The sequence below is a fragment of the Glandiceps talaboti genome, chromosome 9, assembly GCF_964340395.1.
Source record: "Glandiceps talaboti chromosome 9, keGlaTala1.1, whole genome shotgun sequence".
NCBI lineage: Eukaryota > Metazoa > Hemichordata > Enteropneusta > Spengelidae > Glandiceps > Glandiceps talaboti.
In genome coordinates this window covers 11,182,934-11,203,545 of record NC_135557.1, presented here as the reverse complement: position 1 = coordinate 11,203,545, position 20,612 = coordinate 11,182,934, and the positions used below count along the sequence as shown (strand labels likewise).

Sequence of the window (20,612 nt, the reverse complement as noted above, 5' to 3'; positions counted from 1 at the left end):
CATACATACATACATATACACACACATTCATACATACATACATACACACATACATACATACATACATACATACATACATACACATACATACATACATACATACATACATACATACATACATACACACACATACATACATACATACATACATACATACATACACACATACACACATACATACATACACACATACATACATACATACATACATACATACACACACACACACACTCACACACACATACATACATACATACATACATACATACATACATACATACATACATACATACACATACATACATACATACATACATACATACATACATACATACATACATACATACATACATACATACATACATACATACCCTTTCCAGCGCCAATAGCAAGTACACGTAGCTCTCTATCTCTGTCAAATACAATGTCATCAAACAATTTGTTCATATCGGGTTTACATATGTCTTCCCTTTCTATCAAACCATTGCGTAGTAGAGCTTCAAAACTGTCCGTGTACGCATCTCCATTCCTAAATAAGGCTGGTACTTCCTGCATCGTAGTTAGGTTAATGCTTCAAAATAAGATTTAGAAAACAGTATTTTTTCCGTCTTTCATACATCAATTTTTAACACAACCCGAGAAAAAACCCCAATACATTTGCTAGCACGTGGTAAGCAAGATGTACACCAAGAGAATCAACGTTGACGACTTATCAAAGCATAAACACAGGGAGGTGCTATGATCCTCTGTTTAGTGTGCTACATCAGAATTGACTCCAACTGTTACTGTTACTGTTACAGATAACTTCCACAGACATAAACAAACTGGTAAAAGCATCCCAGAACTTAACATTGGACCTAATAAAAATTGTGTGGTTCCGATTACGCTCAATTTTAGAATAGGTGGGGTAAGTAGATTTTTTATTTTATTTTATTATATATATTTTTCTGTGTGAGTGTCTAGTTCAGGTTTTCCATTGTTTTTCAAATGGTCTGTGTGTTATTTATTTCTTCCTATCAGATGTACAGCCATTACAGATTGGAAGAACAGTTTTATTTTGTCTTATTAAGTTGATCTCAGTTTCCGCATCCACTATTTCTTGTGAAACTTCACACAATTTTTTTTTTGCGAATTTATTATTATTTATCTCGAATACGTAACAAAAAAATAGGGTCGGCGGTGAAACTTTGCTAGGTCACAGTGGGGGTCAGGTAACCGGAATTAAACAACTATTTTTTAGGCCTAAAAGGCACCCCTGTTGTTTTTGTATTCAGTTTTATTGTTGTTTTTATCTAATGTTGTCACTATGTGAAATAATCTTTCCTTTGCTAGCTCACTTCATTAATTCAAGCAAACACACCGTGTTTTTTTTCGTGGGTTGTAGAATAGTCTAACTGATACAAGAATGGAATGCAATGATTCATCCTTTGTCAGTCAATAACATAATAAATTAGAATGCGCTTTTGGAGACGAATTTTACTGAAAATCTTAGTAACAAAACACCAAACTTAACATTTTCGACAGCAACCTTTTCCAGAATAGCATAAAACTTAAAGTTATAAATTAGTGTTCAGTATTTACACTGACTTGGGGAATAGTTTTCACTGTTCGACTGTACCACAGTTATAATATTATAATTTATATCTTTAAAGCTGCGACTGGATTTTTTAAAGAATGCTTTGCTGTGTACAATATCTTACTGTTATAGCAACTATACTGATCAATAGAAATAGGGGAAAAGATAAATAAGTCAAACGTGTTGTTATTCAAAAGCATACAATTGCAGTGGCCCGATGTCGGGTAGCTTGTCGGGGTGTATGTGTAGTGCGCATGCGCATGAGATCTAGTTGAGCTCTGCGCTGTTGTATTGTCTTCGGAGAGTATGAAGCAATATATACACCTGGCGTACACTATGTATGCGTGGGGGGGGGGGAGTGGCATTAAGATTAATTTTCTGTCGATAAATATTCATGTTTCTAGGTAGTTCTTAAGATCGAGAACGGTGAACAATCTTTTGTCGACATTTCAAGGTTATAAATGGCAGTTGGCGTCCAAATGTACACAAAGCCAGCAAACCCAAATTATATGCCCGGCGTGGTATACTACAGGGACGTGATGTAAACTTCCATGGTTGATGACTCTATTGTGTATAATAAGTAAGACTACTAGTACGTTTATTCCATGCTACTTTTATATCGCCTAATCTGAGTTTATCATATGATAACAAATTCTCCTAGCGGTGGTGTTATTTTGTTAACCATGGATATGGATGTACACATTGGATAATAACACAGTCCCTGCTTGTGTGTACGGAACGCGGTTCCAGCTGGAAAGGGAAACTGGCAGAATCACCCAGTCGATCTCAAATATTTGAGAGTGAGTGTAGGTCTGTCGAAACTTTCTTTCCAAGTTCAAGTATGCTTTCTAAATCACAGTAAAGTCATCGACATTATAATCTTACCTTATATACGATGCATGTATAGTATTGTCGAATTCTCAATGTCAGGTCATATCACATGTGCGCATGTGCCGAATTTGCGGAGCTACAAAAACCATGAAAATAACTGTGTTTTCCTGTAATGATGTGTCAATGTTTTCTCTTGAGACAGATGTAGATGCATATTAATTATTGATATAAGTAATCAAGGACATATTAATTAATGATGTACTAACATTTATTTCAAATAAAAAACTTGATTAGAGTTACAGGATTTCCTTTCTCAGCATTTTAAGCGGCAAATACAGAGACAGCGAAGCCTAGACCTGCTCAAATCTCTGGAAAGTTAATTCTTTATTTTAATAAAACATTTAACACAACAACAACAACAACAACAACAACAACAACAACAACAACACCACTACCACCACTACTACTACCACTACTACTACTACTACTACTACTACTACTACTACTACTACTACTACTACTACTACTACTACCACTACTATTACTACTACTTACTACTACTACTACTACTACTACTACTACTACTACTACTACTACTACTACTACTACTACTACTACTACCACTACTATATACTACTACTACTACTATTACTACTACTACTACTACTACTATTAATACTGGACTGGTATCAGTCTAAGCATAGACACCCACATGTACTGTAATACCAGAGTTCAGTCAATTTCAAGTTGTGCCTTAGAACGATTCAGTAAGTTAAATATTGTGAATATGTTTGGAATACTAGTATATAGAAAGAAATTGTTGTTTTTGACTATTATATAGCGCCCTCTATGTCCATGTCTGTGAGGAAATAAATAACAAACCCTAACCTTCGCACGACCGCAAAATGGCGACCATTCTGGGTACCTGCCTGCGGAGAATTTCTCCAAGTTGTGCTCGCACGTTCAGAAAAACGGAACTTTGCAGGCAGCTGCCAACCCTTACAGCAGTGCGGTATGTAATCATGAATCGATTGATATGTAAAATCAAATTTGTAATGAGTAACTGTCAGCATTTTCGCCTGATCCAGTTTACAATTTGTCACGTTTGTTGCACTTACACAGACGGGTACAGTTACACAACTGGTGCGGGTTACGTCGCTGAAAATGTCACCGCGCCGTCTGCTAGCATAGCCTTGTATGTCATGAAATCCTAATACCCATAAATTCTAGTATTCACTCTTTAGTTAATTGAGGTCAATATGCACTGGGAAATGTTAATTTTTGAATAAATGGCCCCGTCGGGCATTGTCCCTGTCGATCTTTTTTTCTTCTAAATTTGAAATTTCTTCTGAAAATAAGACGGCATGGATCCCTATTTTGAAGATTTTGTTTAATACGTATTACATACTTTCTAAACAATTTGGTAATTCAAATGATGTGGCACATTGAGGAGAGTGGAACACCAGTGTTTGGCATTATAACATTTGTCCATGCTACATGTTAGCATGGAAGTATCATGTATCATAATTATATCATCCACGAATTCCCATGTTTACAGTCAGGCTATTACTAGACATGTAAGATACATTGTGTTGTTTAGCTCTATCAGGCTTCTAAACCATGAGAGCTGGCTGATAGTGTGGCACGAATGTATGTATCTTACAGGCTATCAGGATATTTGCATGTTTTCTGCAGCACTTTCTATACTTACATGTAGCCACATACAAAACAGCAAGCATTTTTAGTCTTACTGATGTAAATATCCAGAGTGGAACTGCATCACCATGACCCTGAGTGAGTGTTGCCATGAAGTTCCGTCACAGTAAAAAATAAGTAGTGACTAAAATGACTTCTTGTACATGAACACCATATACCAGTCTGGTAATTAGTAAAAAATAAGTACTGACTAAAATGCCTTCTTGTACATGAACACCGTATACCAGTCTGGTAATTAGTGAAAATAAGTAGTGACTAAAATGCCTTCTTGTACAAGTGAACACCATGTACCTACATGTAGCACGTTTAATGGTAACGATACTGTATAGGAACTAGAATACCATGTACATGTACCAGTTTGGTAATTAGTAAAAATAAGTAGTGACTAAAATGCCATCTTCTACATGACAACAATGTACCAGTTCGGTAATTAGTAAAAACTAGTTTTTGGAAACTTGCTGAAGACTCCATCCAAAAAAGCAACAATTTTTGCCCACTAGTATAATCTACCACATGCAACACCAATAGTGTTAGTTTGTGTCTATTATAATTGCCATATTAATTGGACATGCAATTTTCCTTCTTCTTATAGGACATGTAAGCAATGGCAACCATCACCAGAAGACATTGAAGAGTATGCCAAGGCTGTGATGTATCCCGATGAAGTCACATCTAAGTGGGCTCCACCACCATGGGATGACAGGGATCCTATAGCACAAAAAGATGTCTCTAATCTTATTCTCAATTTTGGACCACAACATCCAGCTGCTCACGGTGTGCTGAGGTTGGTTATGGAGCTTAGTGGAGAGGTGAGGAAAATATAAGCTTTATACTAAACTACATGCAAGCCAAGTTCAGTATGGTTGAACTAACTGTTGTTAGGCGTTGACTCATGACAACGCTTGTCTGTGTACTTCACTCTATAGTACTTGAGATGAGATCTTGTCAGCTTCTTTTTGATCAATTTGCTATACACTTGTTTTATTAATTACAAGTTTAAAATGACATAAGCGTCATTTGATAACATTTTACTTGAGTGAAAATACTGACAGAAAATTCAAATAAACTGTTCTAATATTACTGTCAATGCATGGTTGCTGTGATGTCTCCATTTGAGTTCTGGCATTGTTAGGATGGTTGATTGCATATTATAGTAAGGAGCTACTGTATATGTTCGATACATATGATAACTTACATCATTGGATCATTTATAAGTTATGCCTTAATGCCAAGTTAGTGTTTAGCCAATTGCCAGTCATGGTTAAGTACACACCAGTAAGTAGAGTAGAGTGAATACCCTTTAATGTGCAGGGGAAAAAATGCACTCCCCCCAAAAAAATATACAGCTGTGTCCCTTAATACATTTGTATTCATGCTAGGGAGTTAGGGTAAGGGGTATTTAGGGATAGGAATAGTTTTAGACTCCCTAGCATAAATTTGATCAGTATTGTTTTTCATTCAGTGAATGGACTTTCTTCTAATTGTGTTTCTATTTCGTTAATAGAGTGTTGTCCGTTGTGATCCACATATTGGTCTTCTCCATCGTGGAACAGAGAAACTGATTGAATACAAGACATACATGCAGGCACTACCATACTTTGACAGACTTGACTATGTCTCCATGATGTGCAGTGAACAATGCTTCTCCATTGCTATTGAAAGATTACTAAATATTGAGGTACCAATCAGAGGACAGTATATTCGAGGTAAGACCTTCATTGTCCAATCAGATCCATTTTTTAGCCCGTATTAATATACTATTAACCAGTCAGAAATATTACTTTGTATTGAGATACCAATCAGAGGACAGTATATCATAAGTAAGATCTTCATTGTCCAATCAAATTCTTTATTAGAAATTGTATTAACCAATCAGAACAGAGGATATGTGCTGATTTCCTGTAGAATTTTAACACTGCTCAGTGAGGTACCCGGTAACAGCAAGAGGGAATTTGGTAAAACTGGCAGTTTATACCATAATGTGATTGTTGGTGGTTGAACGCCAGTAACATGACAGGGGGGACTCCGGTAGAGTTTTCCTGCTTCCCACCCCAAAACACTGATTAATGTTATCTCATCAGATTGCATACTTGGAGACCTACATTGTGATTTCTACGTCATGTTTACAAGACAGTTTTGAATATATAATTTTATGTTCAAGCTTGATAATGATATATGCCTTTTTGTTCAACAACTTGTTGTCTAGTCTAGTCCGAAAGGTCCAGCCATTCCTCTGCTTATGAAACTACTCGCTTCATGAGAGAGCACATTGTATTATAAGCAGAAGTAACACCTGGATATTTCAGGGTACTTTCAGTCAAATATATTACATTATCAGTTTACTAGTGGTGGGTGAAATCAGACCACAGTATCATTCCAATCAAACCACGCAATTTTAATTTCAAATGTGATCTATAATATCAGAAGCCTTACCCGTATGTTATGTGTAAACGCAGGTATTGTCATGTTATTTCACCATACTTATCAATACATTTATATTTTCCTCCATAGTTTTGTTCTGTGAAATTACCAGGATATTGAATCACATCATGGGCGTAACAACCCATGCTTTAGATGTTGGTGCTATGACTCCTCTCTTCTGGCTCTTTGAAGAGAGAGAAAAGGTATTTCACACCTTACACCCCTTTTTCCTTATTTATGGATTCATCCTCACTATGTGTAACCATTGGGTTAGATAATGCTTCAGGGTAGTGGGGGGGGGGGGTTGTCCTGATTTATCCATGTATTCTTGATGATTCTTTAGATATGAAAAATAAAAGATAATGTGTTTGAAAATTGTGTTGTAATTTGTATTTTAAAAAGTCCATCATAGTATTAATTTATTAACCTGATATTGGGTTATCTGTCAGAGGGCAAAGATATGATCTGCTTGATGTGTGGTGGAGTGCTTATAGATGTATCCTTGCACCAAGGTATACAGACTGCTATGTTGTCATCTCCATTGAAAACAATGTACATGAACCCTGTAAATGCACTGTGTTTGAATATATGAGGCATATAGAACATTCGACCAAGTGTACCTCTTATTTACAATGAATGTAAATTAAAATATAATCAACAAATTTCAAGTTGAAAGTGCCATACTTCAGAATGTTATTGTTTTCTTGTGTGCTTACTTCAGATTTGGTAGTTTTGTTATAATGTTCTCATTTTCGAATTTTTTTTTTTTTTAAACAGTTAATGGAGTTCTATGAGCGTGTGTCTGGTGCTCGTATGCATGCTGCATATGTCAGACCAGGGGGTGTCTCCCAAGATTTGCCATTGGGATTGATGGATGATATCTTCCATTGGGCTGCTCAGTTTGCACAGAGATTAGATGAACTCGAAGAGGTATGTACTGTATGTCAAACTGAGGCTAGTTACACTACTGATTTTTGAGAACACCACTGGAGTGCTAGCACCACAAAAGGAACATGATAGCACAAAGGAAGTGCTAACAAGGCATTGATGCGATTGTGTTGTGAGCATCCCCAGGGAACAATGCTAGCATCGCCGAAGCACAATGAAGAATGTGCTTCAGGAATGCTAGCATTATACCGGTATTACAGTGTATGATGTCACTACTTGTAGTATTGAATAATGTAGAACTTGTGCACAAGCTACATGTACAGTGCACAAATTGAAACTTGAAAGGTCAATGAGAGCACATAACATTGCAAGCCATAATAACATGCCCTTGTACCATACCCATACTGTGCACCATCAGTTGGGGGGGGGGGGGGGGGGTGAAGTGTAAAATGCCACACCAGCTTACTACCCTTAAATAAAAACACAATTTTTTGAGCATAGTGAATTAATTTAGAAATAAATAAATAAATAGATAAATAAATAAATAAATAAATAAATAAATAAATACAAACGTGTACAATTCTTCGTTTTTTTTTCCAGATGTTAACTGCAAACAGAATCTGGAAGTTGAGAACGGTCAATATTGGAGTCATAACAGCAGAGGAAGCTCTTAACTATGGATTCAGGTAAACCATCATTTAAAGCCTGATTTTCTCAACTTGTCAGGGAGTGAAAGATTACACTGTGATCAATAGAGAAACTTGCTACTAGTATGTAGTTGTAGCACAGCTTGAGACATGCTAAGAGATAGAATTGGTCAAGCATTGTTGTATTATGAAACTACTTGGATAAAATAGACCTCTCTTTGACACACACACTGTCGAATTATTAGTACATATAGTTTAAAAAATTTTAGTGGATATTTTGTGGTTGTGTGATTAGAAAAAAAATAAACCCCAGTGACAGCAAGTGCAGTTATAAGTCTTACATTATATTGCATGGCATCCTACAGAGTACTAGTATGTCAGATAATACATTTTCATATTTGTCTTCTACAATTCATTGCAACTCCCTGAGATTTCATATAGGACATTAGGCCCATATCCTATCACTTCAGCTAATTGATATAAATTTTAAGGAAGACTATCTATTGTAACCATTGGAAATCTGTTATCTAACAATATATTGCTTGGCACCCTTAGAAGTTAGATGGTTAAATAATACATTGTCTTATTTATTTCTTCTACCATCATCTAGTGGTGTGATGTTACGTGGTTCTGGTATCAAGTGGGATCTGCGTAAAGTTCAGCCATATGATGCCTACGACAAAGTAGATTTTGATGTACCTATAGGATCTAATGGAGATTGTTATGATAGGTAAGTGTGATGTACCTATAGGATCTAATGGAGATTGTTATGATAGGTAAGTGTGATATACCTATAGGATCTAATGGGGATTGTTATGATAGGTAAGTGTGATGTACCTATAGGATCTAATGGAGATTGTTATGATAGGTAATTGTGATGTACCTATAGGATCTAATGGAGATTGTTATGATAGGTAAGTGTGATGTACCTATAGGATCTAGTAGAGATTGTTATGATAGGTAAGTGTGATGTACCTATAGGATCTAATAGAGATTGTTATGATATGTAAGTGTGATGTACCTATAGGATCTAATGGAGATTGTTATGATAGGTAAGTGTGATGTACCTATAGGATCTAATGGAGATTGTTATGATAGGTAAGTGTGATGTACCTATAGGATCTAATAGAGATTGTTATGATAGGTAAGTGTGATGTACCTATAGGTTCTAATGGAGATTGTTATGATAGGTAAGTGTGGTGTACCTAATGGACATTGTTATGTTGTGTTGTATTGTATTGTATTGTGTTGTATTGTATTAAATTACACTTTACATGTTATATATTATATTACATTATATTATATTACATTTTATTATATTATATTTTATTTCTTCTTTAATATTCAGGTACTTGATCCGTGTTGAAGAGATGAGACAAAGTTTACGAATCATACACCAATGTCTAAATGACATGCCACCAGGTGAAGTTAAAGTTGATGATAACAAGATAACACCGCCATCAAGAGCTGAAATGAAGGTATCAGTCCTAAACACTGACATAATTCGGGCTTATGCTAGTGTGTGTATATATATATATATATATATATATATATATATATATATATATATATATATATATATATATATATATATATATATATTTGGTGGTTCTGGAACTCTTTCTTGGTTGTAACTCGGAGTTTCACGCATAGTGCGATCATCAGACAACTGGTTTCTACTCTCTGGGTGTGCTGCATATATAGAGTGCAGACAATAGAAATATCATCACTATTGTCTATGTGTTGGTGCTGTGTGTGTGAAGGTGTTAGTTGTTATTGTGTGAGTTATTGGGTGCGGACAAGTAGGTGTTGGCTGGTTGTTACATGTCGGGCTTTGATATTCCGTTAGTTAATGAGTGAAACTCCGAGTTACAACCGAGAAAGAGTTCCAGAACCACCAAAACTATTGCGCTCTGCCACTGCGGTATAGAGCACTGTGTATATATGTGTGTGTGTGTGTGTGTGTGTGTGTGTCTCTCTCTCTCTGTGTGTGTGTGTATTACACACACACACACACACATATATATATATATATACATGTATATCGCGTCACACGAAAAGGTACCTAATGACATTGTTATGCAAATGAACTACATACTGTATATATATATATATACACACACACACACACACACACTAGCATGGCATTCTAAATCATGGATCATGTCATTGTGAACAGAATGTTGTGAGTTTACAGTAATATCTCAGTGTTAATATTTGAATACTCACACTTTGTCTTGTTTATTTGTTATAGGAATCTATGGAGTCATTGATTCATCATTTTAAGCTACACACTGAAGGATTCCAAGTTCCACCAGGAGCTACTTACACTGCAATAGAAGCACCAAAGGTAAAGAAAACTACATAATACAAGACTGGAAAATCTTCCGTATCTTTGGTAAAAGATGTTTATACAAATATGGCAGTAATATGAAAGACGGATTCACTTTAATGACAATCTCACCACTCAAAGTCAATTACCTTATGACATAGGTCACACACATGGCTATATATTCTTACCCAGGACAATTTGTGGTGTCAGGGCCCTCATTAGTCACTGTCAGTGTCACTAGAAAAGTAGTACATATTGGTACAAATGACGACAGGGATACAAATTCATATTATGTTAATGAGGAAAGGTGTCCTTTCCGACCTATTCTCATGTATACCTATAGTAACAACTGGGTACTGCATGGAGCAGATGTCCTGGTGTCATTGAGTGATTGTTATTTTTATGGTGTATCTTATTCAAGGTGGTAAAATTTGGTTTCAGCTAATGGCAATGAAACTCTGTTAGAATCTATCTATGACAGCAGCAATTAAGGTTTTGGCTTGCTAAGATCATGGAAGTAGAAACATAGACCTGTTGCCAGTTCCAAGATGCATTGCACGTCTTTCCATACAATGCCATATATTCTGTACGTGCAGAGGGGTTTGCACACGCTACTCAGGGGGATGGTTCTCACATGATGGTACCCTGGGTTTACCCGTAAAATCCCACTCTGTCACCGATGGCGTTCAGTCTTTGTTCTATAAAATCACCTATAATTAAAGAGGTCAACATGTCTTACTATCATTTCCTGATGAAAATGTTATTTCAAATGTAATAAAGACAAAACAAGACTAAATCTAACAACATAAGCGATGTCCTCTCGCGCAGTGCATCTTGGAACCGGAAAATTGACTATTAAAACCATTGTTGGGATGTGTTGATGGAAAGTATTGAATAGATAGACAATGGTTTCATTATACAAAGTGTATGGTGGTTTTCTGATGACTTCCGTGATCTTCCAGTGTATATTTGGGGTACTTCCAGTGTTTACACTATCTTGATTACAGGCTGAATATATCTTCACAACATGGGCATTACTATCACCAACTTGTGTAATCTGAAAAAAAAATGTTTTTAGTTTTTGCCTTAAACTGAAAACCTTGATTGTCACTAATAGCGAGCTTGAGGAAATAAAGACACTTCTGGAGAAAGAGTAAAAAATCATGACCTTATTGAAAAATGTGTAGCTGTTATGTCACCAGTAATAGGACAATTATGTTTTTTTCATAACATATATTTGTGTTTATAACAAAGCTGATATTTTCTTCTTAATTAACTACTAGGGTGAATTTGGAGTCTATTTGGTATCTGATGGAACTAGTAGACCATACAAATGTAAAATCAAAGCTCCAGGATTTGCACATCTTGCTGGTGTAGACAGACTTTCTAAGGGTCATATGTTAGCTGATGTGGTGGCCATAATTGGTAAGTTTAGTAGTTTTACAGTAGTAGAAGACGCTATTCTCCAATATTTGTCTTCTTTCAGCCAAGGTTAACACGAGTGACTTAAGGGGTTTTTGTCACTACTCGTCTATTAACCCATAGTGACAACTCTTAGGTCACAAGTATTTTCTGACAGAAGAAAAATATTGGAGAATAATACAATTATACCAGCGTCAGTAATATCAAAGACCAGGGGAAGTAATGGAAATTTTCAACATTTTGACTCATATTTCCAACACAGCATATTGACGTAGACACCTGTTGTCATGACATAGACACACGTTGTTGTGATGTAGAATGACCAAAATGCATAACACCATACTTCAAAAATAATTAGCAAAACTTTTTGCACATAGGCTTAACTTATTTTTTCTCTCTCCATTTTTCAGGTACTTGTGATGTTGTGTTTGGAGAAATTGACCGATAATTTGTTTGAACTATTAGACTTACAGTAACCGTATCAAGAATATTGTCATATTTGTTTTTTTGTAAATAGTAAGAATTGAAAAAGAGAACACGGTATGAACTACAGTCAGTTTACATTATTCTATTGTGTGTAGAAGTATTCTAGCATAAACTTGAACATCATATTTTCAACAACCAAAGGGCTATATTGAAATATTACTGAACAGCTTTCAAACATTTGCCTAGCAGAGCCTTGTGCAGAACACCTTCTTTCAGTCAACCAGAAATGCAAGGATACAAAGTCAAAACATTAATTATTCTCATGGAAAGTTCATTGGTGCATCAATAGCGCCACCAACGCCCAATCGAATCAAACATTCGTTTTAATATAGGCATCATCTAGCAACATGTTAATGAGGTGGCAAGTTATTCTCCTTCAATTCAGTCAGCTAGAACTGCGAAAGTACGTATCAAAATCATTCTTATGGAAAGATTATGCTTACCAGCAGTAGCGCCACCAACGGCCGAATTGCATGAAACATTCGTTTTCCTTTGAGGCAACATCAAGCAACCTCTCGTCATTTGCCTTTGCTATCAGTGAAAATGCTAAATGATATGACCAAGTTAATATAGATTAAAACTGAGACCATCACTGCAAGATAAAGAGTTATATTTTCTCACAAACCAACAGCTTCTTTGTCTCAGTGGGTTGTTTAAAGGCATGCCATGTACTTTTACTGTTGAAGATTGTGTCGCTGAGAATTTTGAATAAAATTCAATGTAAACAACACTAAAATTTTGTAGGAAGGTCGTGTTTCATGACCCCCAAGGTTTTGTAGTTTGTACATGTGCTCGGGAGCTATGTTTGAACAGTCATGTTACTAGCACTTCGTATTATACTGTGTCTGCCTATTGGAAGTGGATGTTGAAGATCGAGATTATGCAGACGCATTTTGAAATGTGAGAAGCACTTGCAAATACTTGTTGCAGCCAAAAAATGGTTATTGAAACAATTAATGAATAAGCGATAATGTCATCATTCAATCATCATACTTAGCAACTCAGATTTATTTTCAACACAATTATATGCTGTAAACCTTGACTCCTAGTAGTGTTTATAATGTCCATTTGTTTACATGTGCCCACAGCCTGTTTACATAGGGCCTATGGTTTATATCGCAAGCTGTGGTTTTTGCTTCGCTGTCTCACGAAGTACTTGTATTGCTAGCAACAGAAATGTTATGCTTTGATTAATTGGTTGCAGTGGGAGTGTGCATCGACCGATAACTGTCATTTAGTGTGTGGCTGAAAGCAATTGTTGCTGTGTTTTCTCTTACATGGGTACAATCACTGACAGAGTTACATCCACTCCCGCGTCCCGAAGGTAAATGGTGATACACAGTTGATCGGACTGTCATATTTGTGTCGGAATGTCGTTTTTCAATCAGGGTGATTTATTTCATATAAAACACATACACAATGTTCTCCATTGTCAAATTCACCAAAAGTCGTACCTGTATTAGGCAGGTGTACTAATGGTTATGATTTACGACTTTGCGTACTCAGGAATTTATTTACTGACTGTTTTGAATACAGTGTTGCGTACAGTGGGCAAGTGTTAGAACTATGGTTACCAAGGTTACAACGCCGGCAATAAAAAGTGCAGCATTTGGTTCCGTGGGTGTAAAATAAAAATATATTCAGGGTCAAATTAGGTACACCCAGCACAATGCTAATGTTATAGCTCCAGAAATAAAACTATTAAAGATGACATGTGGACTATGTCAAACATTACAACACCACCAATAAAAGTGTCGTATTTGTTGTGTAAAATATATTCAAGGTCAAATTAGGTCACGATGACTCAAAGCAATGTGTTAATTTTATGACGCCAGAAGTAAGACTATACAATATAAGCTCAATTTATTAGGTGATAGCTCGAACCAAGCCAACACTGTAACACCGGCAATAAAAGTATAAAATGTTACCCTAGGTGTAACGTAAACATATATGAGGTCAAATTAGGTCGCGATGACCCATGATCCCCGTACTGTATGTTATAGCACTAGCAATACGATTGCAATATTTCAACTCATTTATCTGACATCTAGATCTATTTCAATGTTACAGCGCTGGACAAACATTATCACCACGTCATCAACATCTGTGATGATGCAGTGATACCAAATTATTTGCGTATATCCCGGATGTTATATCACCTTCATGCCAGGTTTGAATGAAATGCAGTTTTGCAAGTTAGAACGATAATATACATCATTCTGTGTTAGTTCCGGTTGAAACTTTCATAACAGTGATTGAATTCTGGTTAGCATCGTACTTTGCATCGTTCACTGTAAACACTTCTCCTTGACAGTGACATAGGGGATACAGTGTTTCAAATAAGATAAGTGTAAGGCCAGCAAACACCATACAGGAACCGTAAAAGTAGAAAGAATTGTTGTAATCCTGGGTTATGTCATATATCCATCCTATGAGAAGAAAATCAGAATGATGGTTATTTTATTTTTGTGACAATCTTGACTCTCTAATACACCACAGACATGACAGACAGATGGACATAACCAAAATATATGTATTCCTTCAGACACTAAAAACTAAACGACCAAAACAGATAACATATCAAGTATGGCAAACCATAGACCGTCGTTGGTGTAAGGTCTATGGACAAACTAATATATCTATAATCACTCAGTTAATAATTACCTGCCAATGGCGGCCCAAAACTGCCAAGACTGGTCCAAGGAGTGCTAATGGATAAACCTGCCATCAAGTTTGAAGAACCCACTATATCTTTGATTGCCTGCGATGTCATTGTGGCGACAACTCCAATCAGTAGTCCCAAAATAGCAGCATACACACAATACATTTGATAAGAGTCAGCAAGGAAACTGAGAATATTTGTTATTCCACCTAAAAGCAGTGCCAAACCAAATAATCTTGAACTGGTTATGGTGCGAGGTGTGAAATGTAATATAGCGGGTGGGGAAAGTCTGCCTACTATACCAGCTACTCCAAATATGGACACGACTAAGGCAATGTTATTTTCAGAACTGAGGTCCTTAGACTCTGCACGTGAAACCATATGCGCTGGTACACCAATGAATCCGATTCCAAAACCAAGTGTCAATGCAAACGTGAACACAATCAATCGTGGATACTTCGAAAAAAGACTGCAGTCACAGGCTTTCACCATCTGTCGCAATGCTGATATTTGATCACTAGATTTTAATCCGATTTCTTTATCATTTTCACAATTTGAATTTTCATCGATATTTGGTTGTATACTCGTCTCAACAGCAGTTATTCCTGTGCTCTTCTTTGGTAACCTGAAGAGTGCTCCGCATACACACAAAGTGGCATTTATCGCCGCAAAAAAGATAAAGGCTGTTCTCCATCCGTACGTTTCAATCAATAGTTGCCAAACTGGGGGAAAGACAAACGTTCCTGTTCCTGAACCACTCACAGCAATGGCATTCGCGATGACAAATCTCTTTTTGATGTAAAATGGAATAAGTCCAAGTCGTGGATTTACAATGAGACCATAACCACACCCTACAAATGAAAGAAATATCATTTAATCAGCAAAAAGCACACAATCGACATTTATAGACCAGTGACTGTTGACGAATTTGTCTTTGCGTTGTTATGTCAAGACACTCACTAGCCCAGTGAATTTTCTTGATGTAAATATCTCAAGGTGCTCTCTGGTCCAGATGTAGTGGCATGTCTTGGTGTTGCTATCTCAAGATGCTCTCTGGTCCAGCTGCAGTGGCATGCTTTGGTGTTACTGTCTGAAGAAGCTCTTTGGTTCAGAGATTTGTCTAGCTGTGACTATACCTGGTAGAGAGACTTGGTTCGGTGTGAATATTTCAAGAAGCTCTCTGGTCCGGTCATCGTGTGACTATTTCAAGATAGACTTGTTTTAGTATTATTATCTTGAGAGCACAAACATTTTTTTTCTGAATTTGAAACTGCCACTAAAACCTGTGCTAAATGTAAATTGGATCTTATATGCAAACCTATGATTTAATGATATCACCACGTGGTTTTGATTAAAGGGGTGGCCAATTACAAGTTAGATAAACCTGGAGGTGATAATTTGAAATTGAAATTTTAAACATTTTAATGATTTCTTGGGCAAATGTCTTAGTTTCGTGTAAAGGTCGGACATCTTGAGATAGTAACACAGAGACACGTCTCAATACTAGATCGAGAGTTTCTTACAGTAACACCGACAGGCCAAGTTTCTCCGCTGGTGAATTTCTTGAGATAAGAATACAAAATGAATTTCTGGGCTTGCAAATTCTATTGATAGTGTCATTTAGACAGCTTCTGGTCCAGAGAGATTCTTCAAACAGTAACATCAAAATGTATTTGAAGTGAGTCACCATTTTTGCCGATTTCAATGGTATTATAAATGTAATCGGAACGTGTAAGGTCACGAGAGATCCGTAGTTAAGGAAATATCCGATATTTGGCACTACTGGTAAGACATTATTTAACAATTAAAATCCGTCCAACTTGTACAATACTAAATTGCATTGAACTGTTTATTTGGCGTTGCAAAGTTGGATTTGTAGTAGACGTGTAGTACCGAAAAGCAGAAAAAGAAAAGTCTTAAAGCTAAAAAAGCTAAAATGTAATTCTACAATTCATGCAACTGGGCGACTTCCTGAGCATAAAGACATTTATTCTCTTACTCACATATCTATAACACAAAGTCTGAAAACAACTTGAACATTGATTCTCATATAAGGCTGCCAGTATATATCCACACGTTCTAGACTTATCCCCCAAGAGAAGTTATTTTTCTAGGCAATAGCGTTGTACACGAAATTTTAATTATTATGATAAAACATTGTAAAGTTATACATACCAACTAATACTCCAAAACTGAAGTAAATAAACTCAAGACTTGGTGCAAAAGCAGTCAGTAGAAATCCAATAGAGGACACTAGACCTCCAAGAATTACAGTGCCTCTATATCCTATTTTCTTCACAGATATATTAGCAACAGGACCTGGAGATTGTGAGAACAGAAATGTCGTTCTACGTCACTACAACGGGTGCCTATGTCACTACAATTGGTGTCCACGTCATTGTACGTCTACGTCATTGCACTGTAGGTGGAATAACAGGAGTGAAATCATAAAGAATCACCACTTTTTACGTAAAATTCTTGTTTTCTTCAAATATTAACCATGTGCATGTCAAATGCTTGCACTCAGTTAAAAAGTAGGAACGACACGAGGAGTTTCTTTTTGTTATCTGAGCTTATGTACGATTGGTGGCTTTAGTGACATATGTCACTTGCACTTTCCTCGGATGAACGAAGAACAATATTAGGGAATGATATCGAAATATTTATCGGTAAAAAGAAGAATTGGCACGTGGTGGTGGTGGTGATGGTGGTGGTGGTGTGTGTAGTTTAAAATCAATTTAAAAATATATTTGCCATCCTCCATGTACAAAGTATATGTCACTCACCCATTGGTTTGGTACGTAGGGGTGTGCAATTTTGCCGCTAAGCTCAATACCCCACTTTTGGCCAATTTTGATTAAAATATAAACCTCCAAAATATTGTAGTACTGGTAAGTTAAACTGTTCTCGTTTTTGACTTGTTTTGACACCTGGGATATGACCCCATTGCAGACCAACCTACCCAAATCTGAGACCAACACTCCCAAAAATGATATCACAAATTAAAGGATGGCATTGTATATGGATATCTTTTGAAATCCTTTTGATTGGTATTAAAACTACTGCAGCAACTTCCAAGTATTTTAACCAAGAATACCAGGTGAGCGCTTTCATGATCAAAGAAGCAGGATCTGCAGGATGGGTTTCAGGCATTTTATTTATGACACACATACCTTTATACGTTAAATATTATCCAGAAAAAAGAGACTCAAAAATGTTGGTCACCTTGGTAGTATGACTTTGCATTCTTTTCAATCACCTACTCAAAATACCGAACTTTTATAGTGGAAACTATGTAACATAACACTTACCAGTGAAGAATAGCCCAAAGACAAACATTTACCATATTGTGAATACGTGACAGGTCTAAGCATTGGACACTGATAGGAGATTCAATCACTTTATCGACCAATCAAAGATAATTTATACACTATACGAAAACTCATATTTGACCATGTCTTTCCACCGGGATAAATCTTGAGCAGAGGATGTGTAAATGTGGTGAGCATGAGACGGAGTTCCATATGTGACTTAATTTGCCCTCGGTGATCTCTCCCCTGGGGGCTGTAGACAGTCAAAAGTGTACTGTGCCTCACACTATCCCTAGGCAGAGATGATGGTTAGGTGGGTAACAGGTAGGGTAAAGGTTGGATAAAGGTGGATAAATTGGACTTTTCGTGTAGTGAATTGTAATTCATCAAATTTCGGAATTATACCTCTGTCCAATGGCGCTACAATGGTCAATCCATATCAAATGCAGTGTAGAACACGTTTCTTCATTTTCGTCTTGACAATGTTCAAATGTGATAATAGCCATACGTCAAATGAATTCCACAGTTTGTATAAGCATGCAGTTAGTAAATACATATTCAGCATAATTGTGTTGCAGGAGGTGTTATGGTGTTGGTGTTGTCATGTTTTTGATGACCTTCGCCGTCGAGTGGAAGTAAATATTCAATGTAAATAAAGTTCTAATGAAGACGTGCAGCCCTCCAGTGTATGCCTTTCTGGGTACTGCTTTAAAGATGGGATTGTAAATGTTCCATGGAAGAAAGGCTGGTCTAAAGTGGAAGTGGCATATGTCGTGATCTGAAACGGGCCTTCAAGTTGGGCTAAAATGGTAGTATATCTGTAAAGAGTAAATTAGTCTAAAATTTACGGGGTTGGTGCAACATCAGAGCTGCGTGGCCCCACCAAACCCATGGAAGAGTGTGCTTTCGAAACACAGCCATTGATTAATCAAAGGGAAAAAAATGTATACGTTACCGAATGCCGTCTCTAAACAGAAAGCCACTGAAATAATCCAAGCAGTTCGTGATGAACTTGACTCAAAATACTCCTGTAGAGCCACAAATACAGGACCTATGGACTGGAACATGCCAAACACGAACATACTACATACATGGCTTGCTAAGACCACAAGCCAGCCATAGATACCGCCATCATGACCCTCCACATCCATTATATTCTGGCGGTCATTCATGGTTTGATAAGTTAAACTCAGATACGAGTTGAACCGTCGTGTTTCCTACGAAATGATGAATCTATGCAGATAGCGACGGAGAGCCGTTCGATAACATTCTCGACGCGTCTTATTAGTGTCTGAAAGTCTTATAATTTACACGTAGGAGATCATGGTAACATATCTCTACTAGCGCGTCAGGATCTATTATTATAAGACGCACTTCAGTGCGAAATGGTGTCGACATCGTAACATGATTTACCCCATAATAAAATCAGTAATAATAAATCAGTAAGATGATAACCATTGCCCTTTTCAGAATGTTTACTTTATATAAACACACACACACAATGCCCTCTATTATCAAATTAATCAAAACTCACATCAGTATCGACAGGCAGGTTTACCAATGGGTGTAATTTACGACTTGGAATTAACCAAGTGACTTGTTTTTTAAGTTCACTACCCTGGAAACGTTCAGTGGTATGTAAATTAGATGTCCGTTAGAACTATGTCAAGGTTAGAACACAACCAATACAATTCATCGCAACATTCACTCGGTGATGAGTGTCAACATGTCAATTTAGACCAGTATGACAATGAAAACCGTGACATACACCTGAAATAAAACGTCATTTGGTGCCACATCAATCTTACTTACAATGCTATATTTTATCGTCTGGCTCAACAAAAATCTTACTAACATACTACATTGTATCGTCTGCCTTACCAAACATCTTGCGAAAAGTGCCACAGTTAACGTCTGACTCAACAAAACTCTCCCCAGCATTGCAGCAGAGCTACATTTTATTGTCTGGCACAACCAAATCTTACAAACAAACAGTGCTATATTTATTGTTTAGTTGAAGAGAAATGTTACTAACACTACATTTTATCGTGGTTCCGATTACATTCAATTTTAGAAAAGGTGGGGTAGGATTTTTTTTTATATGTGAGTGTCTAGTTGAAGTAGTTATGTTTTCCGTTGTCTTCCACATGGTCTCTGTATTATTGGTTTATTCTCATCAGATGTAAAGCAATTACAGCTTGGAAGAACAGTTTTATATTGTCTTTTTAAGTTGATGTCAGTTTCCACATCCATAATTTCTTGCGAGACTTCGCGATTCTCGAAATTATATTTTTTTTCTCAAATACGAAACAAAAACATT

The 20,612-nt window shown here is 36.6% G+C and overlaps 3 protein-coding genes across 3 annotated transcripts in view; 1 reads left to right on the top strand and 2 right to left on the bottom strand.

The window, feature by feature from the left end:
• The window catches only part of LOC144439794 (uncharacterized), a 2,683-nt gene extending 2,128 nt beyond the window's left edge, over window positions 1-555 (bottom strand). Inside the window, exon 1 of the mRNA XM_078129026.1 lies at window positions 372-555. Coding sequence (XP_077985152.1) covers window positions 372-555 — 184 coding nt within the window. The remainder of the gene's footprint in view (window positions 1-371) is intronic.
• Window positions 556-3,311: 2,756 nt separating this feature from the next.
• Window positions 3,312-13,038, top strand: LOC144439720 (NADH-ubiquinone oxidoreductase 49 kDa subunit-like). Its single transcript, XM_078128954.1, has 11 exons — window positions 3,312-3,419; window positions 4,716-4,932; window positions 5,628-5,829; window positions 6,635-6,747; window positions 7,322-7,474; window positions 8,033-8,118; window positions 8,690-8,809; window positions 9,428-9,557; window positions 10,334-10,429; window positions 11,695-11,836; window positions 12,244-13,038. Exons 1-11 carry the CDS (start codon window positions 3,313-3,315, stop codon window positions 12,279-12,281), a joined length of 1,404 nt encoding a protein of 467 aa, XP_077985080.1. The 5' UTR covers window position 3,312; the 3' UTR covers window positions 12,282-13,038.
• A 1,495-nt stretch (window positions 13,039-14,533) lies between these two features.
• On the bottom strand, window positions 14,534-19,443 carry LOC144439793 (monocarboxylate transporter 12-like). The gene is made up of 4 exons (XM_078129025.1): window positions 19,248-19,443; window positions 17,157-17,300; window positions 14,984-15,832; window positions 14,534-14,748 (listed from the first exon to the last, which is right to left on the bottom strand). Exons 1-4 carry the CDS (start codon window positions 19,441-19,443, stop codon window positions 14,534-14,536), a joined length of 1,404 nt encoding a protein of 467 aa, XP_077985151.1.
• Between the last annotated feature and the right edge of the window lie 1,169 nt (window positions 19,444-20,612).

Bases quoted from the DNA above. Each gene is read 5' to 3' on its own strand.
- LOC144439793 (XM_078129025.1), bottom strand. From the start codon at position 19,443: ATGGATGTGGAGGGTCATGATGGCGGTATCTATGGCTGGCTTGTGGTC. The intron at 17,301-19,247 runs GTAACGTATACA...CACAATCTCCAG, and splicing joins CTGTTTAGAGACGGCATTCG to GTCCTGTTGCTAATATATCT. The intron at 14,749-14,983 runs GTAATTATTAAC...TTCTTCTCATAG, and splicing joins TTTTGGGCCGCCATTGGCAG to GATGGATATATGACATAACC.
- LOC144439720 (XM_078128954.1), top strand. From the start codon at position 3,313: ATGGCGACCATTCTGGGTACCTGCCTGCGGAGAATTTCTCCAAGTTGT. The intron at 4,933-5,627 runs GTGAGGAAAATA...TTTCGTTAATAG, and splicing joins TTATGGAGCTTAGTGGAGAG to AGTGTTGTCCGTTGTGATCC. The intron at 5,830-6,634 runs GTAAGACCTTCA...TTTCCTCCATAG, and splicing joins CAGAGGACAGTATATTCGAG to TTTTGTTCTGTGAAATTACC.